Genomic DNA, 20,009 nt, shown 5'->3' on the forward strand with positions numbered 1-20,009 from the left:
CGGGTTCGCGGTGACCGACGGCGCGTCTGCATGCATGTCCACGCGCAATGTATCGCTTTCACTGAGAGCATTTTAGCACCGTGCTGTGAGCGTTAGGCCGCAGAATATGCTCATTTAACAGTCCACAAGCAACCATTGTTGCGTGGGCGTTATCAGAGCTCTTCAGAAACAATTTCGTTTTAACAAGGGGCTTAGACGCCTACGCATTGACTGTGATATTCGACGATTCAATAATATATATTCGAGTGACTGCGACGATTCAATAGCTTTTTGTCTGCTAAATTCTTCGACGTTTCAATACTATTTATAAAGTTGCGTCGCACTGTATGCACTCAGCGGGCGATTTCACGCTGCTTCTTTTTCGTAATCCAGTGCGTTAATTCATAACAAAAAGATGACCATATGCCATGCATTCTTTAATGTGCTTCTTATCACTCCCTTTCCGTTCCAGTAAACTTGCCAGTGTCTACAATCAACAGGTTCATAGTCCAAACCGTCGTGAGTTTAGCCGGGCAGCGAGCGCTGGAGAACGTCTCAGGGACCGTTTTATGCTACTCGCCGAACATCGCACTCCCGGCGCCGTAGCAGAAATATTCCTCACGTCTGTGTTTGCTGCACACCCGAGTTGTAGTTGATGGCTGTGTGCCGGTTCTAAGTTTCGCGAGCCATGCTTCACGCAGCTTCTTGTCCTGGGACTACGTGTGAACAAGGCTGACACCGGGCTTCGTTGCCTACGACCGGCACTGCGGCACCGAGCAGTAGCCTACCATACTGCACGCCTCCAATGGCAGCCACTACCTATTATAGTGATTTCAAATGTTGTCAAGCAGACACCCAAGGCGGAAAAGCCTCACCACTTAGTCAGAACCGCAGCGGAGGTGGGACTTTAAACCTTCGTTTTCAGCTCGCCTCGGCGCTTTCGATGCAGCCGACGCCGCCGCTATGTCCACGTGATCACTCATGTCCCGTCACGCCGACGGTGGCACCAGCTTTCCCAGTGGTGGAGCCCGTCCGAATATATCTGCCATCCAAGGAAGCTTTAGTGTCGTTGTTGGCGTTGTAAGCAAGAAACTCCCCATACGTCGCCGATCCCGAAGATCGTGCCATACCGGCCCGACCCGCAGCAGAGGGGAAGCACGCGTTAAGCACTCCCCATACGTTGGCCGATGCCGAAGATAGTGCAATACCGGCCCGACCCGCAGCAGAGGGGAAGCAGGCGTTAAGCACTCCCCATACGTGGGCCAATCCCGAAGATAGTGCAATACCAGCCCGACCCACGGCGAATATGAAGTAGGCGTTAAGCACTCCCCAAACGTGGGCCGATCCCGAAGAAAGTGCGATACCGGCCGGACCCGCGGCGGAGGTGAAGCAGCTGTTAAGCACTCGGCAAACGTGGGCTGATCCCGAAGATATTGCAATACCAACCCGACCCACGGCGGAGGTGAAGCAGGCGTTAAGCACTCCCCATACGTGGGCCGATCCTGAAGATAGTGTAATGCCAGGCCGACCCGCGGCGGAGGTGCAGTTCGCCATAAGGAGGCTCACATACACAGCTTCGCTGGCCATCCTTCTTCAGAGAGTGGAAGGCCACGGAGATTTTCTTGGAATTCCAAACTTGGTCTGAACATGCCCCAACAACCGAATATATAGTGAACCGGCGGTCACAGTTTTCAAACTTGAACTGAGCATCAGTGTTACTTTTTCTATAATTTTTCTTAGCTTCATACAACAAATAAAAGTATATGCCTCGCTATCTAGCTATCACTAACGCTTCTCTCCCAAGTACCAAGGTTGGCACTCACAAAGTAATGTCTAATTGGGGCAGCTGGAGATCATTAAAATATATCAATAAGTAAATAATACGTCGTTTTCTGACTACCTGGCTGACAGCATAGTAGAACAATATTTATTGAACGCATTCACTGCGCAATGTGCTTTTGTGCACTGTACATGTAATTATAGGGACAAAATTTAGACTGCTTGCTGTAATTGACATGCTCACGCATGTGTCCGAGATGTTACTCACTATGTATTACAAAGCGAAGAGCACCTAATCATATAACCTTTCCAGATAGTCTCGCAAGATGTATTTTCTGTTACTAAACTAGCGGGAAACTCGTGTGGAATACTGTAAAGAAATAAAGCAACTTCTCCTGAAAACATCTTATTTCTAAGAACATCCGGAAAGCAAGAAACCATTCCAAAGAACTTAGCGCGAGAGCTGGGTTTGAATTAGGCATGCCAATTTGTCTTTAGCATGCGTGCGTATGCAGTAGAAAACTCGAAGCCTGATTTTCCTGAGCGCCATGGCAAGAACATCCCCTTTCAATATAGCTGGACAAGTTACACAATTCTCACACCTCCTAAGCGTATCCCACCACTTTACAGAAAAACACTTTTATACTGACCTATCTTGAAATGGATGGGGCTGCTGGCTGGTCCGCCGCCAGCGGTTGTCGCTGCAACCACTCGTGCTTCATATAAAATCCCTGTCTCCAGGTTGTCGAAAGTGAGCCTGTTAGTTGTGGAGTTTGTGCTTTTATTGAGATGCAGATCCGAAGAATTTCCATCCACATACACCTAAAATCAGAAAAAGAATGTAACGTCGGTTTTCCGTAGCACGCCCTGGCTGTCTGGTTCGGTGTCATCTTTTAATTTCACTCAGCGCGTTTAACTATCCCATTTCTGACAGCGCCACACGTCTCTGTGTGTTATAGAATGTGTAACTTGCTGGCTTCTGTGTGTTGTGTTTTTGCACGCGGCTCCCTTCTTTTGAGCATGACAAGGCAACCTACAGCCCGAGTCTTATTCGAAAACAAACTCTGTGTTCAAATTATAATAATTACCAAAATGTGATTCAGTGAAACAATAAACCTGTGCCACCGATGTGTTGAAGGTTTTACTGCCGATGACAACAGGCGTTTAGCAGCGTCGATTAACCGTGGAAATTACCGCTGAACCTGACAATCAACTGTGAATTTATTGGAATGAAACATTTGAAAGAATGTTTTTTTCAGTGACTGATCAGAACATAATTCGAGATTCGAGGAGATAGTGAGCAATGCTCTCGTTATTTATGTAACGAGAAGTTTAAGTTTGCAACTATAAAGTATAATAATAGAGAAAAAAATCTAGGAAGGACAGTTAAAGAAGCTCATGCAACTACTTACGTTGTATCCCCTGAGCCTTCCATTGCGGTGTTGTGGTGGAGGCGGAGACCAGAGTATAGTGACAGTTGTTCCATTCAGAACTTGGACTTCCACGCCATCTGGCGGTGCTGTTGGGACTGCCAATGGAATTTTGTTCATATCAGTGGTCGGCTTATAGCAGCCGAAATTGGCCTTCTTAACAGCGAAACACGTGGATATCCTGTGTAGTGCTAGCGCTGCTAATGCAGTGAAGCTAAGCTGGCAACGGAAATCAGCGTAAATCAGCGCGTACGTGAATATGTTTGGCCGCTGAGAACAAAACTGTTCACTCTTTTGTTTGTTTTAAAGGGTTGCCACAACGTCGTTATCGCCAATTGTGTAAGGTGTCGTACGGAAGACTACTCGAAGTATGAGAATGCTTCGAAAGCGAAGCCTACCGACCATAGAATGCTCGATGCAATGATTATAAATGGGGGACGCAAAGGCAACACAACCGGCAATAATAAGTTAGGCATGTTGGGCCAGTTGGTTCGACATTGAAAGTACGTACACCGTGAGCAGACGAAGACAGATCAAGGAACAAAAGTGGGCGGAGAATTGTGGTCTATCGCAGTTCTTTCACTGTATTTACTATTGCCGTTATACGTAGCTGAATAAAGTTAAACTGCGTTATTAAAACTAGCTTCTTCACATTACGGCCTAACTTCGTTCTAAGGGCACGGTGACAAAATTATAAATATAAGAAATAAACTACATTACCCCTGAAATCCTCATACAAACACACACATTTGTGATACCGTATTTACGATATACAACTTATAACGGGTACGAAACAAACATTCCTCGCGAAACAAAAATTAACTGGCCCGTGCTGCCTACGTGTTCACTCTGAAGCAGTGCTGAACGCTAGCTATCATTCACGGCACTTCATATGAACGTAGCACCTACCAGCAAATACTGAATGATTTTCTATTATCAGAATATAAGTATCGGTAAATGTACCAGGCTATAATTTAATATATACTGCGAAAGTACATGAGTAGCACATTTTATGGTGGAAATTCCTTCTTAGCACACGACAATTGTCAACCGTTAATGTGCGCCTAACCCAAGCTTAGCCTTACCATCTTCCAACGTTTGAACTGTTCTCGAGTTGCTCGGTGCGCCTTCGACACTTCTGCAGAACGGCACCAGAAAAATTTCGTACTTTGTGAACTTCTTCAGATCGTTCAGCACGTATGAGAGGGCTTTGCCATTAGAAACAGTAACAATGTTGTATGTTTGCGAGTTGCCGCTGAGGTCCCGAAAACGAATGTAAAAGCCCTCCACGAAGTCTTTGCTGCCCTGTACCTGCAAGACACAACGAACACAGAGAGCTAGTAAGGCAAGGAAGATATTTGTCATGCAGCGCAACTGCGTCGTATGTAAATTATAAAGATAGCAGCGTGGCAGAGTGCATACTCTCGTTCTCCTAATTTCGTATCCCTTCATGAAAGCTGCGCAATGGCAATCTTGCGGCAATAGTGTTGCGCAAACAATCTGATAGATCTGCCAGACACATCTTAAGGAAAGAGAGAAAGAGAGAGAAATACAAGCTTTACTGAGATACGGGAGATTTGAAGTAAATAAACCTGATAATATTAAGCGTGACCTGCGGCAGGCCAAAGGCCCGACACACGGGAGCTTGCTTGAAATGCACGCCAAATATAAACATTATTCGTTGAGTGCGCGAAATACTGACGAAGGCTGCGTACTTACTCCGTCTCTTGAAAAATCAGCTTTGTTCAGCGTGCCACAGTTGAGTTTAGACGTTAAAGCTGATTACTTTACTGCTAGACACAAAGATAAGTAGGCCTCTCAAGCGCTACCGCGTATTGTGGTAATCTCGGAATAGAGTTGTACAATAAATACACCGGAATAGTGACTGAAGTAATATGGTCAATTGGAATACCTTCCAAGTCAGCTTGACAGCAGTTGAGCTCATGGTGCGTATGTCATTCAGGGTCACTACATTGGCGCTAAGTTTCTCTCGCACTTCATCAAGGTTAGGGTCTTGGTCAAACTGTGGTGCAAGTCCTGGAGAAAAAGAATAGAGATTGTGAATAGTAAACTGCAGATGGCAGGTTTCTTGAAGACACAGCACAGCAAAAATTAAGACGTCTGAATGCACGTCCTCCAGATATGAGTGGTGCTCTTTGTCCAAATATCTCTTTCGACATTATTGTTCGATTCCTTCTGTTTCATGATTAAACAAAAATCATGAGCCCTTCCACTCTGTTAAAATGGATGACCAGCGAAGCTGTTTAGCATACAATGTAGAAATGACACAGAATTTTGAACACAGGAACGGACTCATGTGGAGTGATTTTAAGCATAAAAATGCTCTCAGCTCCCGTTTTCGGCGACCTTCAGGTGACATTGAGCTAAACGTCGGAGCCCTTATACGAGCACTCAAACGAGAATATCCCGGCAAGTTGCGAGAACAAAACGAGTTCATGCGGGCAACCAGACAAAACCGCATTACATACGCTAGTTAGTTCCCAAACAACTTGCAAAAAATTTTGTTTCCGAGTTCTTCCTAAGGATTGTTCACAATATTACTCAAACCGTAACTTCAAGTACGCTGAAGTTTTGTCATTTCCGTTAGCGACATTCAAATGACAGGTAAAGAGGACTAGACACTTTATTATCACCATTTGGCGTTGAGTGCTCTTTTCAACACCAGCTGTCCCCGAGTACCGTGGCGCGTCCGGCGTGCAGGCACCACCGCCACCAACAGCGCCGACAGCGTCCGGCGCGCCGTGAATGGCCGCTTGACCAAGACGATATTTGCAATGGGGTATTGTAGTGGCAGGAAATTATTACGTCAATATGGACGAGTGCACAGCATGGCGTGGTGCAGTGTGATGTGGTGGGGTGGGCCGTTGCGAACATGCGCAACACCCATTTAAAGATTGGGGCTAATATAATATCCAACCAATCTGCTTTGCCGGTAGCCGTTCCATGCTTACGTCTACCCTCGATTACGAGAGAGCCAGTAATTTTTATAGTTGCCTGCGCAAAACCTTTATGTCCCCAGCGGAAGGCAGGGCGCTGTCCGGCCAGCGCCACCGAACCGCGTCCTCGCCGACTATAGCACCTTTCTTGTTATAGAACTAACAGGCATGTTACAATTGGGAAGTGTTTGATTTGCGCTTCTAATTGATAGTTTTCGTCTATGTGATGAAAAGATATTTTTACGAAAGCCGAATATCCAGCTAGAGAAATATTTGTGGTTGTGAAGGATGCAGCGCGAACAAGGCAGGCAACTCCGCGGCTCGAATGAGAGTACGGCATTTCTTTATGGTATGGCTTGGTTCAGTCCCGACTGGGAGAGAATCCATCTGAAGACGCAGCACAGAGAGAGAGAGAGAGAGAAGGAGATTCTTGAGTATGGGAAGGAAAGGTTGGGGTAAAGTGCAGCGCAGTAACTGTCTCTCAGCAGAGGACACCTCAACCGCGCTGCACAGGGGGTAGGGGATGAAAGTGGGGGGAGAGAAGGAGCACCAGAAACAGCAGCACGCCGCGGAAATGTGATGGAGCTAAAGGCGGTCGGCGAGGCCGACAGCCTCGGCGAATGTCAAGAGCGCACGTAGAAGTGTCCTGTGGCGTGAAGGGCAGCCCGAGGGGTGCAGGAGTTCAGTCACGGTGTCGCACGGCAGGCCGTGCCCACGGTAAACACGGGCAAGGGACGCGCGCGCGATCGGAAAGTTGGGGCACTCACATAGCAGGTGCTCGAGTGTCTCGATCGCGCCGCAGTCGCGGCAAAGGGGAGAGGGGGCTCCACGCAGTCGATGCCGCCGCTCGGCGGGCCACACAGAACCGGTGCGAGAGACGCAGCACAGACGCAAACCACAGATCAAGCAGAAAAAGAAAGTGCCCCAGAGGCGCCGACGCCAGCGTTCACCGATGCCAGCGACGCTGCGTCTTCTCCCTCTACTGACGAAGAGAGCAACGAGACGCCACCTGCCAGATTGGCGTCGTCTGCCACGGAAGACGACGAGGAGCCTACGTTAGACGCCCAGTCTGCTCTATCATAGCGGGAACGGTTCCTTGCATGTCCTACAACACCGAACGCTAGCGAGGATGCGAATGGACGCCATCGCAGCCTCCGCGAAGTCTCGGCCGGTCCGTCGAGGATCATGCCGGTTGCCAAGACAACGACTGCGCTTGCGAGTGGTACTAGTACAGCGGTGAATGAGAGACGCACGCGCTCGCAAACAGCATCTGACGAAGCCAAGAGAATGCTCTCTTCAGAGAGCTCTACGTCATCAGAACCAATGGCGACACCCTCCAAGAAATGCAAGAAAATGCCACGAGACACCACTACCATGGACGTTGTCTCCGATTCGGAGACGTACTAACAATGGCGCCTTACACTGCTTCTGCTGCCCGTAAGGGCTGCTTTTCCTCTACACCCCGCTACGAAGCTCAGGCAGCGTTGGCGGAACGGTGTTTGGCACAGACATCGCGTTCCCGTCCCTGTGCAAGCGTCTGCAACCTCGGTATTTTAGTGATCAGCTTGCTTCCGGCTAACTTGTGTGAAGAACATGAGCAGTGCCCGTTTAGCGTTCGCTGCTGTGATACTCCTAAGTCATTGCTGACTTTGCCGTTTTCTGGCTGTTGCACTGATGTAGGACCCCGATTCAGTTCGCAACTAGTTTGTGGTAAGCCATTTGTCTTAGTCTATTTCTGTACGCAACTAACTCACCATGTATTTGCACATAATGACACTTAAAGCACAAGGATTTCGTAGCAGAGATAAGCAGAGAGAAGTAATTCATTTCGCCCGCGAGAAAGAAGTCGACCTCCTCTTTCTTCAGGAGTGTAACTTGAGAAACAAGCAGGAAGTTAAAAGATTTTGTGATGAATTTTCTGTTAAAGCTTATTTTTCATACAGCCCCGGGAGATGTCGTAGTGTAGGAGTGGTGGTTTTTCGTAGGGTGCTTCTACATGGAAGTCACCGCCTTTTTGACCTGGAAGGCCGTGTAATAGCTTTTGATTTTTTCTGGGGTGAGAGGAAAGTTCGGGCATTGAACGTCTATGGACCCGCCGTACGGTCAGACCACAATGACTTCTTTGCGAGACTCTCCCCTTTTTGTTAGACAACCACCCATTCTTTATCGTTGGCGATTTTAACTGTGTGCTCGACCCCATGCGCGACTCACGAGGGCGAAGACAAAACGCTTCCAATACGCACGCAACTGAATTATCTCGTATAGTGAAAGAATACAATTTATCGGATGCCTGGGTCCATATGCATAGCGGAAGTTTTGGCGCCACATGGCAGCAAAGGCAATCGCAATGTCGTCTAGATCGAACGTATTTCCCCCCTGAGTTAACAACGCAAATTGTCCAGTGCAGCATCCTCGATCTCCCCGCGGACGCCGGGTACATTTCAGATCATCGCCCTTTCGCTGTCATATTGAACCTCGAAGGAACGCCAGGTGAACGCACTGATATGTGGAGACTAGACATTGCTTCTTTGCGTGACCTGGCGACTCTAACCGAACTAAAAGCATCAGTAGCTACAACAGTTTGCGATTAAGAATGCAATATCGAAGGGTGGGGTACATTAAAGGAAAGGTGGAGGTCAGTATGCATAGCAGCTGGCAGGAAACGAAAAAGAAAAGAGACCAAGCAGCTTTGTGAGTGCCTGAGAAGGATAAGAATAGTACGAGACGGTGACTCCCAAACACAGTTAATGCGCGAATACCTAGATCATCAGCGTGAACGCTACCATAGACTTATGAGCTGGTACTCTCGCACCTCTGCAAATGCGTGGATGAGGAACAGGCCAATGTCTTACCCTGAGGTACCGCGGCAGGCTCGTGCGTCCAGCAAGAGGCAAAATGGCAGCTCTTTCATTGAAAGGGTTATAATAGAAGATGGCACAGAGAGCGGTGCGAGGCGAGATATCAAAAGAATTTTTTGGAAGTGGTTCTCAGATGCATTTTCATCGGGAAAGATTTACAATACAGAGCTCTTCAGTGAAGAAATTTCGGATTTTTGCGCTAACCTACCTCCAGTGGAAGATACAGAAGGCCAGAACTTACTGTCTCCATCAAATTTGCAAGAAGTTTTTGATGTTATACGATCTATGAACAGCGGATCAACACCCGGCCCAGATGGCTTACCAGTCGAATTTTACCGATCTTGCTGGGAGGAAGTAGGCACTGCCTTAGTGTCGCTCCTTAATGGCAGTCTTGCACGGGAAGGTATTCCTAAATCGTTTAATCGGGGCCGCGTAATGCTCTTGCCAAAGCCAGGCTCCAACCTTGCAGAACCCTCATCCTGGAGGCCTATATTGACAACCCTTCTTGTAAATCGCATGAAGATATTATTGCCGAAAATCGTCAGTGTACATCAAACATGTTCCGTGCTGGGTCGGAGTATATTTTCGTGTCTCAACTTAACACGTGATATAATACAATACACAACAGCGCGTGAAGCTTCAGGAGTATTAGTTAGCTTGGACCAAGCCAAAGCGTTCGACCGCTTAGAACACCAGTACTTATTTGAGGCTTTACGATGATGTAACTTCCCTGAAGAGTTTGTAGACATCCTGCGGATGTTGTCTTCGAGAACAACAGCAGAGCTACTGCTTAACAACATTTTAACACCTAGATTTGATGTTACAAGGGGAGTGCGGCAGGGTTGTCCTCTGTCACCCATATTGTTTTTGCTTGCGATTGACCCGTTGTTAAGGCGGTTTAGCGATAGCCCGCTCGTAAGAGGTCTTCCTATGCCGGCAACCGGGTGCATAAAATTATCAGCGTATGCGGGTGACATCACTTTGTTTTTACGGGATGGGGACAGTCTTGTAGAGCTATTTCGTATTTATAATCAATATGCTTCAATGTCAGGGGGCAAAATAAATATGAGAAAATGTGAAGCATTAAATTTAGGCCGCGCCGAAATAACACTACCAGGGGACATTAAACAGACTGAGCATATGCAAGTACTAGGCATCAAATTTTGTGCAAGTGGTGTTTCACCTCACACGTGGCGAGACATTGTCAGCTGAATTAAAGAACAGTCAGAAGCAGTGACTGCGTCGCCACTGCCGCTGGCAGAAAGGGCTTTCTTCATTAAGAACGTATTGTGCAGTAAACTGTGGTGCAGTAAATTGCAAGGGTAGCTCTCCCGCCGTCACCAACAGTACGAATAGTAAACTCACTTATTTTCTCGTGGTTCTGGCTAAACAAGTCGCAATACGCAGCGCAGTAATTTTTGCGTCTGCCGAAATCCAGCGGAGGATGGAGCTTGCCGTGCATAGTTAGATTCGGTAGGCTTTTGTGCACTAAGAGTACGTGTGATCTACTTGATGATGATGAGTACCCTGGTAGGCCACTGCTCCTTTATTGGCTGGGCCATTACCGTCGAACGCTTATGCCGCAGTGTACAGGCAACTTGCTTCCGACGGCGGTGACGCCAGCACCGCAGTATGCAGCCGCTGCGCGCTTGCAAAGCCAGCTTGTACAACTAAGAATTACAAAGTGGCGTGCAACACCAGTTTCCAGGCTTTGTGAAATGTTCTGTGAGACAGCTGTACCTCCACGGACAGCTACTACACAAAGATGGACAGCCGAGCTTTCACCTGATTTGCCCTCTCACGTGAAGGGTTTTCATTGGCAATATCAGTGGGGCATTCTACCTACAAGAGACAGGCTTGAACGCTGACATATGGTAGCGAATGATAAATGCATATATTGCGCACAAACAGAGACCAACGCGCATGTAGTAAAGGACTGCGTTGTAGCACGCACCTTCTGGAAGCTAGTTGCAAGAATGTTCGGAATATCTATCGTGCGGCTACCACAGCGCCGAGATCGGTTTGCGAGTCTCGTCTACTACAGCGCTAGCTACGTTTTGTCGTGCTTCCGCAACATCGCAGAACAATTTCGGCAGTCAAATAGAGCAATGTACCCCAGAATGCGAAAATTACGGGTGATAGTATGGGGTCATCTTGAAGTACAGTTGTTCAAACTCGGTGAAGCCAAGTTTCTTCGCCGCTGGTCTACGCGGTACATAACCGTCTCCCGAGGCAAAGTCTTTCTACAGCCAGAATAATGCTCAATTCTGTTGTCCGAGTTCAGACTGTATCTGTATGTGCCCCGGGTACCTTTCATAAATTCGAGGCTGACAATAATGCTTTTGCGTGGACGTTGTAATGAGTTTTGTTGTTGTTGTTGTGTGTGGCAAAGCCAGTGTCGAGCAGACACCATTTATTATTTCGTTTGCTAATCCGTTTTGTTTACATCAAGTATGATGTATTACATGTGCTGTACCTTATATTGTACTTTTCGTTCATACCACAGTTGTAAGCGTGCCTACGGGTGAATAAATTTCCTTGTCAACACAATATTAACGTACAGTGTCGCGCACGGCGAATCTCCTATGGTACCGTTGATTAACGTTGGTTTCAGCTATCACAGACTGTGGCGCATGTTTTCTATGGAAGTGTAACACGACCGTTGCCAAGCATAGACAACATTCTGTTCACTATATTGTGCACCCACCAAGGGTCGGCTGGATTGGCGCTAGTTTTATTGCGATTTCTATTCCTGACACTTGGCGGCGCATTGGCACCGTCCTCTTGCCCTCTTATCGCCGGTGCACGCGCGGCCCGCCCTTGGAAGGTTAGAATGTCTCCCGGAACGAAACAGACGCGCAGTTCATTTTGCTCCAAAAGCCACGATGCTAAGCAAAGGCACGTTAGCGCTCCGTTGAATTTGCTCAGCGGGCAAGCAAGTGCTGCGTCGAGCGTCACAAGCATTGTGCGGGCGAACACCAGAGTGCTGCTGTGAAGCATGGCTCTAGCACGCCCTGGTGCAGGCAGCAGTCTTAGCGTTATAGACAGTACTCTTAAAGCTCGGAATCTCCATAGGCATATCCGTGTAAATACAGGGTGCTTCAGATAACATGCGACAAGCCCTGAAATTGATAAAGATCCTGCGCAGACGCAGGGAGCCTTGTAGAACGAAGCTTTGGTGTAGCAGTTAATAAATAAATGTTCCAAAGTGCTTCACCTTCTGCATCGCGTTTCGCCGCCTCTACTCGGTGACAATCTAACAATTATAAAGGAAATCTACGGATTTCAAATTTGTGTAATGGCACTGGCCAATTAGGCTCATTGTTTTCATGACATCACCACGGAAGAAAATCTAGCAAATTCAATATGGCGTTGTTTGGGACAGCGAGGCACCGAGGGCAGCCGAGAGGCCTTGCGATATTTATGTGCACTAATTGACGTTGCTTCGTACAGTTGTCAGATCGTACTTCACTTTCAGTCTTGGAAGTCGTCTCTCAGTGCAGTAATAATCTGTGATTCTGTCACCTTGAAGGTATACAAATGTGCCGGCTTGTGGTTTTCTTTTATTGCGATAACAATTATGTGGACACTCCAGGCTCATTTCTGCCGTCGGCGTCGCCGTGAGGTTGCGTATAAAGTCCAAGGGCGATAAAACCGTCGCCGCACGCCGTATGTTCTATGTGCGAGTGAAAGCGTGTGCGGGTGAGCCGCCGAACGCGGTTCAATCTCGCGTGCGCGATCGAGGAACGCGGCCCGGATGTGTGCCTGCTGCTGCCGTGATTCCTCATTTCAGAATTTTGACAGTGAGTTTCCGTGCTCATGGAGCGAGATGTGTTCATGTTTACTTGTGCGCGCATGACACCGTATTGGTTAATTTAGTTAAAAGACGTTGGCGGGCTAGTTGGTTCGAATACATGATGGAATTTGTAAGCGTGGCTGAACAAGGACATAGAAAGAAGCAGACACACAAAGTCAGCACTGTCGCTGTGTGTCTGTTTCTTCCTACGTCCCCATTCAGTCATGCTTACGCATTCTATCATTCCTAATGTAGTTAGCAAGCGAATGTTTACAAGTTGATATGGCCGCCAAAACTAGTTTGCTTACTTCGTGCAACTATCCACTAGTTTGTTATCGCAGTGTGCTAATTTTTTAGCCAGCTTTATTTAGCCACTGGCAACTTGCAACACGTCATGCGTTTTTATCGCCCCGCTCCCTACAGATTCGCCTGACAATCACGGTTCTACTAATCTGGTCATGTTCATTGCCACGCGGTGACGCGAAGGTGCTGTCCATCGTTCAAGTGTTGAATGTGTGTGTCTGTGGCTGATTCAATGCCGGTAGAAGTCTTCCAGCGGAGAAATGCCTGTTGACAGTGTGCACACAATGGGAAGTTTGCAAGAGATACGAGCTATAGAAACAACACATTGCTAAATGAATATGTACAATGTCGCCCCTGACAAACGCGTCCGCAGCTGTGTAGTCACAACCATCCTTATTTAAGTGTGCTATCGCATACTCAGAGACTGAGCGGAGCCATGTTTCTGCCTAGTAATCTTTATATACATTCGCGTCGACGACGGGACCGCCGCCTCGAGGAGCCGGAGGAAACTATACACACGTGACGTTTCGACGGAACCGCCACCACGGGAGAGCGGAAGGAAAGGAACCGAGATACGCGAGCGCTTGGAACGCCGAAAGAGAAGGCGGTGCGAACGTAGACATGGCAGACGCGGGTTATTGTGTAGTATCTCCTCTTATCATCTTAATATCTTATATGGGTTCTATTTGTACCCAAGGTATTAAACTTATTTTTGGAAGTTGGCGGAGTGATTGAAGCCTGCTTCACCTCCAGCGCGGGTCAGCCCCGCTATTGCACTACCTTAGGAATCGGCCCAAGGTTTTTGCTCTGCAGACATTCAACCCCTGCAACTAGCCATATACAGCTTTGCTGTGAAAAGTGAAGAAGTAGGTAAATAAAGATGTCCATCTCATTCCCATCATTCTTTCAATCTTAACAGCAGCTTTCTAAAAAGGCATACAGTTCGCGCGTCGAGGGAGGGTACACTTATAGTGTACCGCCGTTTTCGTGCAATAGTGACACCCAAGATCGGCCAACAAAAAGTTGCAAATACGTGATTTGCCAACTACAAAGTTACTAGATAAACGGAAGACTCATCGACAGTGGCTACAGAAAGCTTTGTCGTCGTCAGGTTCAGTAAAAAGGTTAAAATGGAAAACTTACGGTAGCATGTCATGCCAAATACAGGTATAATTGGTAATTAATTTAAGAAATTCGTCTGAATTCCTGTACTTGATGTCAGAATCCCCCTCCGAAAACACTGGAATACAGTGGACTGGTCAAAGAATAGCGGCGCCAAATAATTGGGCAATGTAATCGTTTCAATCTTTTATATAGGACGATGAGCAAAACGAGAACAAGGTGAAAGCAGGAGCCATCGTTTCGACAAGTGGACTTGTCGAAACGTAGGCTCCTGCTTCCATCTTGTTCTCGTTTCACTCATCGTCTTGAATTTCTACCTTCCGCCTTCCCCGTGTTTTCCCTGAATCTTTTATATAGTAATGCTATGTGATAAATAGTTCCGGAATTATCTTAAAGCTCTCAGAGACTTCTCATAAATGTACTGCTGTTCAGCTTATATCTCGCTGTACGAGAACCAGGCAAGTAGCAAACAACGCGATAATTTAGTTAAGGTGAACACACAATTATTTGACAAATGCACATCACAGCCTACAGTACATTCCCAATTGTTCTTCAAATCCACTAAATCGAGAACAAATGCAGCTATAAGCATCAACTAGGCATGTAGTACAGTGGCTCTGATACAACATATAATTTGCATTGGGCTTTCGGAATAACAATAATAAGGCAATGTATAAAGTGCTGTTACACTCTACTGTTTCACGCTAGTGCCAGACAATGGCATCTAAGAAACTCTAAGCGATGATATGGTGCTCGCGTGTGAATGGACCTCAATGCTGCCATTTCGAGAAGGAAATTGTTTAAGGCTCGGTTCTTGCGCGTTGTTCAACAGTGATCAAGAAAGAATGAAGGCATGCTGGAGAAAAGTGCTTGTATTTATATATCAAATGCACCCACCTGGAGTTCGTATAATTTCAGAGATAGGACTTGGAAGTCCTACACCGTGCGAATTCTCAGCGCGGACGATGAATATATATCGAGAGTCTGGTTGCAAATCCAGGATAGTGTAGGTTTCAGCAAGCACTCGATGAGCTGCCAGAACCCAGCCACTCTGAAGATCACTGCTATGGTACTCAACTGGAAATAGACAAAGCATTGTTAGTCTTTTTTTAGTTCTTCGAATTGTGAAGTGAGTTACTGTACATGCATCGTACGGAATTTTCAGAAATATTTTCAAGATTTTTTCCTCTCTGGCAATCGGGATAAGTTGTTCGCAATGCAATAATTCTGGCATAGTACATAATCAAAAAGAACATACTGACTACTCTTGTAATCCCCTTTTTTTTAATTTGAGCCTTGTCGTGCGGGGCATTTCGAAGGCATTTGTGTGTAATACCAGATTACAATGTCCCACACGTGCAGGTATCAAGCATAGCCCCACTTACTTGTGTATCCCTTCAGCGACGACGCGCCCTTTTTTTCGCTGCCTCTCCAAGTAAGGGTTATCGAAGTTTCTGTTGTGTTTACTGCGAGCGGCTGTGATGGAGGACCAGGTAATGTGGATGGGTCAGGAGAGCGATGAAAGTTCACGTTTGGATTATGTGGTGACTCCACCGCCAGTGACGCAGTCCAAGACGTCTCACCATTTACACTTGAAGCCTTACACGTGTACAGGCCACTGTCGGACAATTGGAGGTCTGTCATACATGTAGACAGAGAAAAAGAAATTACGGGTCACAGGAGGGTTCTGAGGTAACAAAGGTCATTTCAGGTCATGCAAAATAACTTGCTTATTTTATTACATATTCTTTTGGACCCGGTAACGTCTCGGATTCCAGCGATGTCATAAACCGAAAACACGCGGCAATAGACATAGTGTTGCGTTGTTATTGTACTTGTAACTGCAGTCTTGTCTTAAAGCGCCGCGCACTCACCTCGAATTTGCAACGTGCCAGACCCAAGTAGCTTGAATCTTGGCCGATCTTTGATGCTTAGTGGAGCGGCGCTGTAGAGCCACTGCACGGTGGGCTTGGGCGTGCCGGCAACTTCGCACGGCAACTGGGCGGTGGTGCGCACTGGTAGGGTCTGGTTGGCCGGACCCAAGCGTATAATGGGGGGCGGCGCGTCCGTGAGAACGTTGACCTCCAGGCGACCCTTAGCCATGCTGGAGCCCACCGCAGAGAGCACCGAGCAGACGTAGTAGCCCCGGTCTTCCCTTCGCACGCCAGTGATGGTCAGCGTGCCCTCTTGACTCACCGAGAAGCGGCCATGTGACTTGCCCGGAAACATCAGCACCTACAGCGCAAGGCATAGAAAGCGTCGGCGACTGCTTGTTTGTGGCGTTCTGCCACTGGTCATGAGGCTGGGGTATATGTGGCGCACAGATACTAGCATAAGGTGGAAGTATATAAGTAACCATCCACTGAAATATAGGAGCCGGCTGCAAAGCCTTGGTTACCATAGTTAATCCGAGCTCTTCCGCTGCGTTCGGCCTCAAGGCACAGATCTACCTCTGGGTCGTTAACTCCTACCAATCCGTCAATCGACTATAATTGTCAGAATTCTTGTAATTATCGCAACTTTCGCGCCACTGATGCTCACCTCCTCGTCCGAATATGGAGGTGGCTGTGAACTTCTCAACATTTGCAAAGCTACCTGTACACGCGAATATCCATCGTTCTCGCTTCCACTTGTTGATTAAGGTGTTAGCGTGGGCTCTTACAAATGATATTCTTGCTCTTTGTATTATGAATATTGACACGTGCTCAACTAACAAGGGCACCTTAGTCATATTGACATGGTCATTAACAGCACTCGTGACCTGCCCAGCGTGAGAGCCTCCATGGCTATTAGACCAAATTCTCCCTCTAGTGATAGGAAGACGGTGAACACCACCTCATGAGCTAGCACCCTGTTAATATTTTCTGCACCTGCTCACGCATATCTTTAATTGGAAGCGCCGAAATATTCCATCATTCAACGGGTCATAGCCGTGGATGATTGCAAACAGTTCGCGCTTACAAGGATGTGGGTAACATGGAACGCTGGAAATAGCTTGACATGCCCTACAAAAAAGCGACATGCAGGATTCTAGTTTAATCACCTGGCTGCCTTCTCGAGTCCAGAACACGGAGGGTGAGGGGTTACCCGTCGCAAGACAGTCAAACTTGGCGACACCGTTGATCTCTACTTTCTGGTTTATGGGCGTGAGGCGGAATGCTGGGCGTGCTGCAAGAAGGAAGAACAAAATCAGTCCTCCTGGTGTGAGTATGCGTGTGTGCAGAAGGGGTGCGGCTGGGCAGTATTGCACAACCAGCCAATTCTTGGTGGTATTTTGATATGCTTCAAATATGATATGATGATGATGATGATCATCATCATCATAATAATAATCATCATCATCCTGATTTCCTGGCACAAGCTTATTGAAGAAGTGCTTTTGTTCGCTGTTCATATGTAATATTTACAATATACATATGGCCAGAAATATGTAGCTTGAGAGGCGCGCGGCACCTAGTGGCCTCTCTTGGTGGGCGATCACTCCAGCCTGTTGTTTTACGGAATGAGAAGCGCTGTTCTCTCAAAAAAACGCAAATATAAATTGCGTTTTATTGGTATAAAAATAGAACCACTTTGACAGAATCTTCGGAAACATTGAGCTCTGTTGTAATTAAAACGAATTTCCGAATTTGTTGTTTCAATACATGTGTAGATATATAAGGAAACCTTTTAGAAATGTTCTTTGCCGTCTCCTTTGTTCTTTCAATGTCTCGTCCTCTCTTTGACCTCAGTGTAGCCATATGGTTAACCTTCCTGCCTTTTCTTGTTTCTCTCTATCTCAATATTCCTTTCTATCATAATAAATACCTGTCTCTCTCTCTCTCTCTCTCAATAATGTGACCACCCCACTGAAACTTCTCGATTTACGCAAATGGGTATTTCCTGTTATATAAATAAAATCCTACCTAATAACCGCTTATTTCGAAAAGATGCCGTTCTTTAATTACGGTTCCTATCGACAGGTGGCCCCAAGCCATCTGGCTTGCCTAATATCGCGCATTTATGGAGATGAAAAGCTCTCACTCTAATTCACCGTAAAAAATGTCCTCGTAAACTATGCATTCGCACCAGATTCCGTACTTTAGCGAAGTGGTTTAGACAACACGTATAAAATACTGTCTCTATGATATTAGGGAAATTTTGCGAGAAATTTCAATTTACTGGCACGTACTACAGTTACCACCATAACGGTAACGACTATACTAAGTGGGCACATAGGAGGTCGTATAAAGACATAACAACTCACAATGTACAACAAGTGTGGCAGAAGCTGAGGTTGAGCCTACGATGTTTTCTATTTCACATGCGTATGAACCCTCGTCCGAAGGAGCAACATTCTTAATGTGAAGAGACTTGTCCTCTTGAACGTATGCCCTGGAAAAAATTTACGAAATGTGTCAGAGTGGCACATTCCGGCGCTTTAAGCGAGATAGCGCTCCCCGTGTTACGTCATCCGAAATCGGTTATTTATGCGATCAGAATTAAGCCCAGATCATGCTTAAGAAAACGATTGCAAGAAAATTACAAAGAAAATCATTTTACAAAGCGCAATGCTACTGTAATTGGTCCCATGGCCTACCTGCCGATTGGCATCTTTCCATCCTTTCTCCGCCATGTCACTGTTGGCTTCGGGTCGCCGTTGACCTTGCACAGAAACTCGACAGATTCTCCAGCGAGTGCAGTCACGTCTTCTGGGACCCTGATGAAATAGGGCTTGGCTGCGGAGGGAACATGGCACGCGCCGGTGAAGCTGTACGCTAAGCTGTAAAAAGAAAGCTTTTAACATGCTTGCTAAATCCATTTTGTTCCTGTCTCTTGCGTTGAGACGAGAAGTATAAAGGCGTCCCAGATGTTGACGATGCTAGAAATTGTGCCGTCCATTGTCTTATAGAGGGGTAGAATTCCTTATACGCGGCGAAGAGCAATCATTCGTCGACTTGTGCAGTGGCTTGAGTTATGAGTTATGAGAATTTCGTATTACAAAGCGTATGAACCGTTATTATGAAACATGGTCTTACGGCACAAATTTAGACAGGATGCAGCGACATACACAGTACCACGTTCCTAGTTCTATACTTTGTCCTCAGGAAAATGCTACAGACAAAGCCTAACAGCTGAGAATACAATGGTTGGCTAGTTGGTACGCCATTATTATTGCAGAGGTAGCACGTTTTCATACATGTGCGGGAACACAAAACATTCAAACAAGAGCTATTTTGTTTGTTTGTGTTCATACCTGTGTTCATACATGTGTTTGGGAGCATGCTGTCCTTGAAACAGCAAATCATGCAGCTTTACTATGCCTTGATTATCCTACTTAGTTTTGTAGTTAGCTAAACCGTATTTCTTTCCTGCACTATCTCTTGTAGCAGGACCACGGTTACAGTGTTTTATAGTACAACACCACCATGCCTTAGACAATTCTATTAAGATCCACGTAGCCTTCTGACTACTTAAAAATCGTTTGGTGACACACTGATATATCTGCACACGCGGAGGAGTACGACAATGTCTGTGTAAAAGCATTTACATTTAAACTAGAACAATGTGTAACGCCATAATCAAAAAAGCCAGTTAAAATGTACCGCAGTTGAGGTCTTCTTTGAAAGTGAAGTTCTTGTTATGAATGTAGCATGCACTTAATGGACGTCACTCGGTATCTGTCACGCGTTGATTGAGGTGCGGCGCTGACCACTGAGTGCTGTCGTGTCTACTAATAGCGCCTAACGAATATTCCTAAATTCAGCAAAGACATATCTGCTAACTGAGCCTCTAGAAGCATGCG

The 20,009-nt window shown here is 46.6% G+C and overlaps 1 protein-coding gene and 1 pseudogene across 1 annotated transcript in view; one reads left to right on the forward strand and one right to left on the reverse strand.

Annotated features, from left to right (window-relative positions):
* The window catches only part of LOC142583195 (roundabout homolog 1-like), a 187,070-nt gene that overhangs the window by 25,896 nt on the left and 141,165 nt on the right, over positions 1-20,009 (reverse strand). Inside the window, exons 4-13 of the mRNA XM_075693552.1 lie at positions 18,804-18,942; positions 18,471-18,598; positions 17,268-17,392; positions 16,099-16,459; positions 15,610-15,861; positions 15,122-15,301; positions 5,101-5,225; positions 4,274-4,499; positions 3,171-3,286; positions 2,409-2,580 (exon numbers count right to left, since the gene is read on the reverse strand). Coding sequence (XP_075549667.1) covers positions 2,409-2,580; positions 3,171-3,286; positions 4,274-4,499; positions 5,101-5,225; positions 15,122-15,301; positions 15,610-15,861; positions 16,099-16,459; positions 17,268-17,392; positions 18,471-18,598; positions 18,804-18,942 — 1,824 coding nt within the window. The remainder of the gene's footprint in view (positions 1-2,408; positions 2,581-3,170; positions 3,287-4,273; positions 4,500-5,100; positions 5,226-15,121; positions 15,302-15,609; positions 15,862-16,098; positions 16,460-17,267; positions 17,393-18,470; positions 18,599-18,803; positions 18,943-20,009) is intronic.
* LOC142583761 (U2 spliceosomal RNA) lies at positions 13,724-13,904 on the forward strand (annotated as a pseudogene).

This window comes from Dermacentor variabilis, chromosome 5, assembly GCF_050947875.1.
Source record: "Dermacentor variabilis isolate Ectoservices chromosome 5, ASM5094787v1, whole genome shotgun sequence".
NCBI lineage: Eukaryota > Metazoa > Arthropoda > Arachnida > Ixodida > Ixodidae > Dermacentor > Dermacentor variabilis.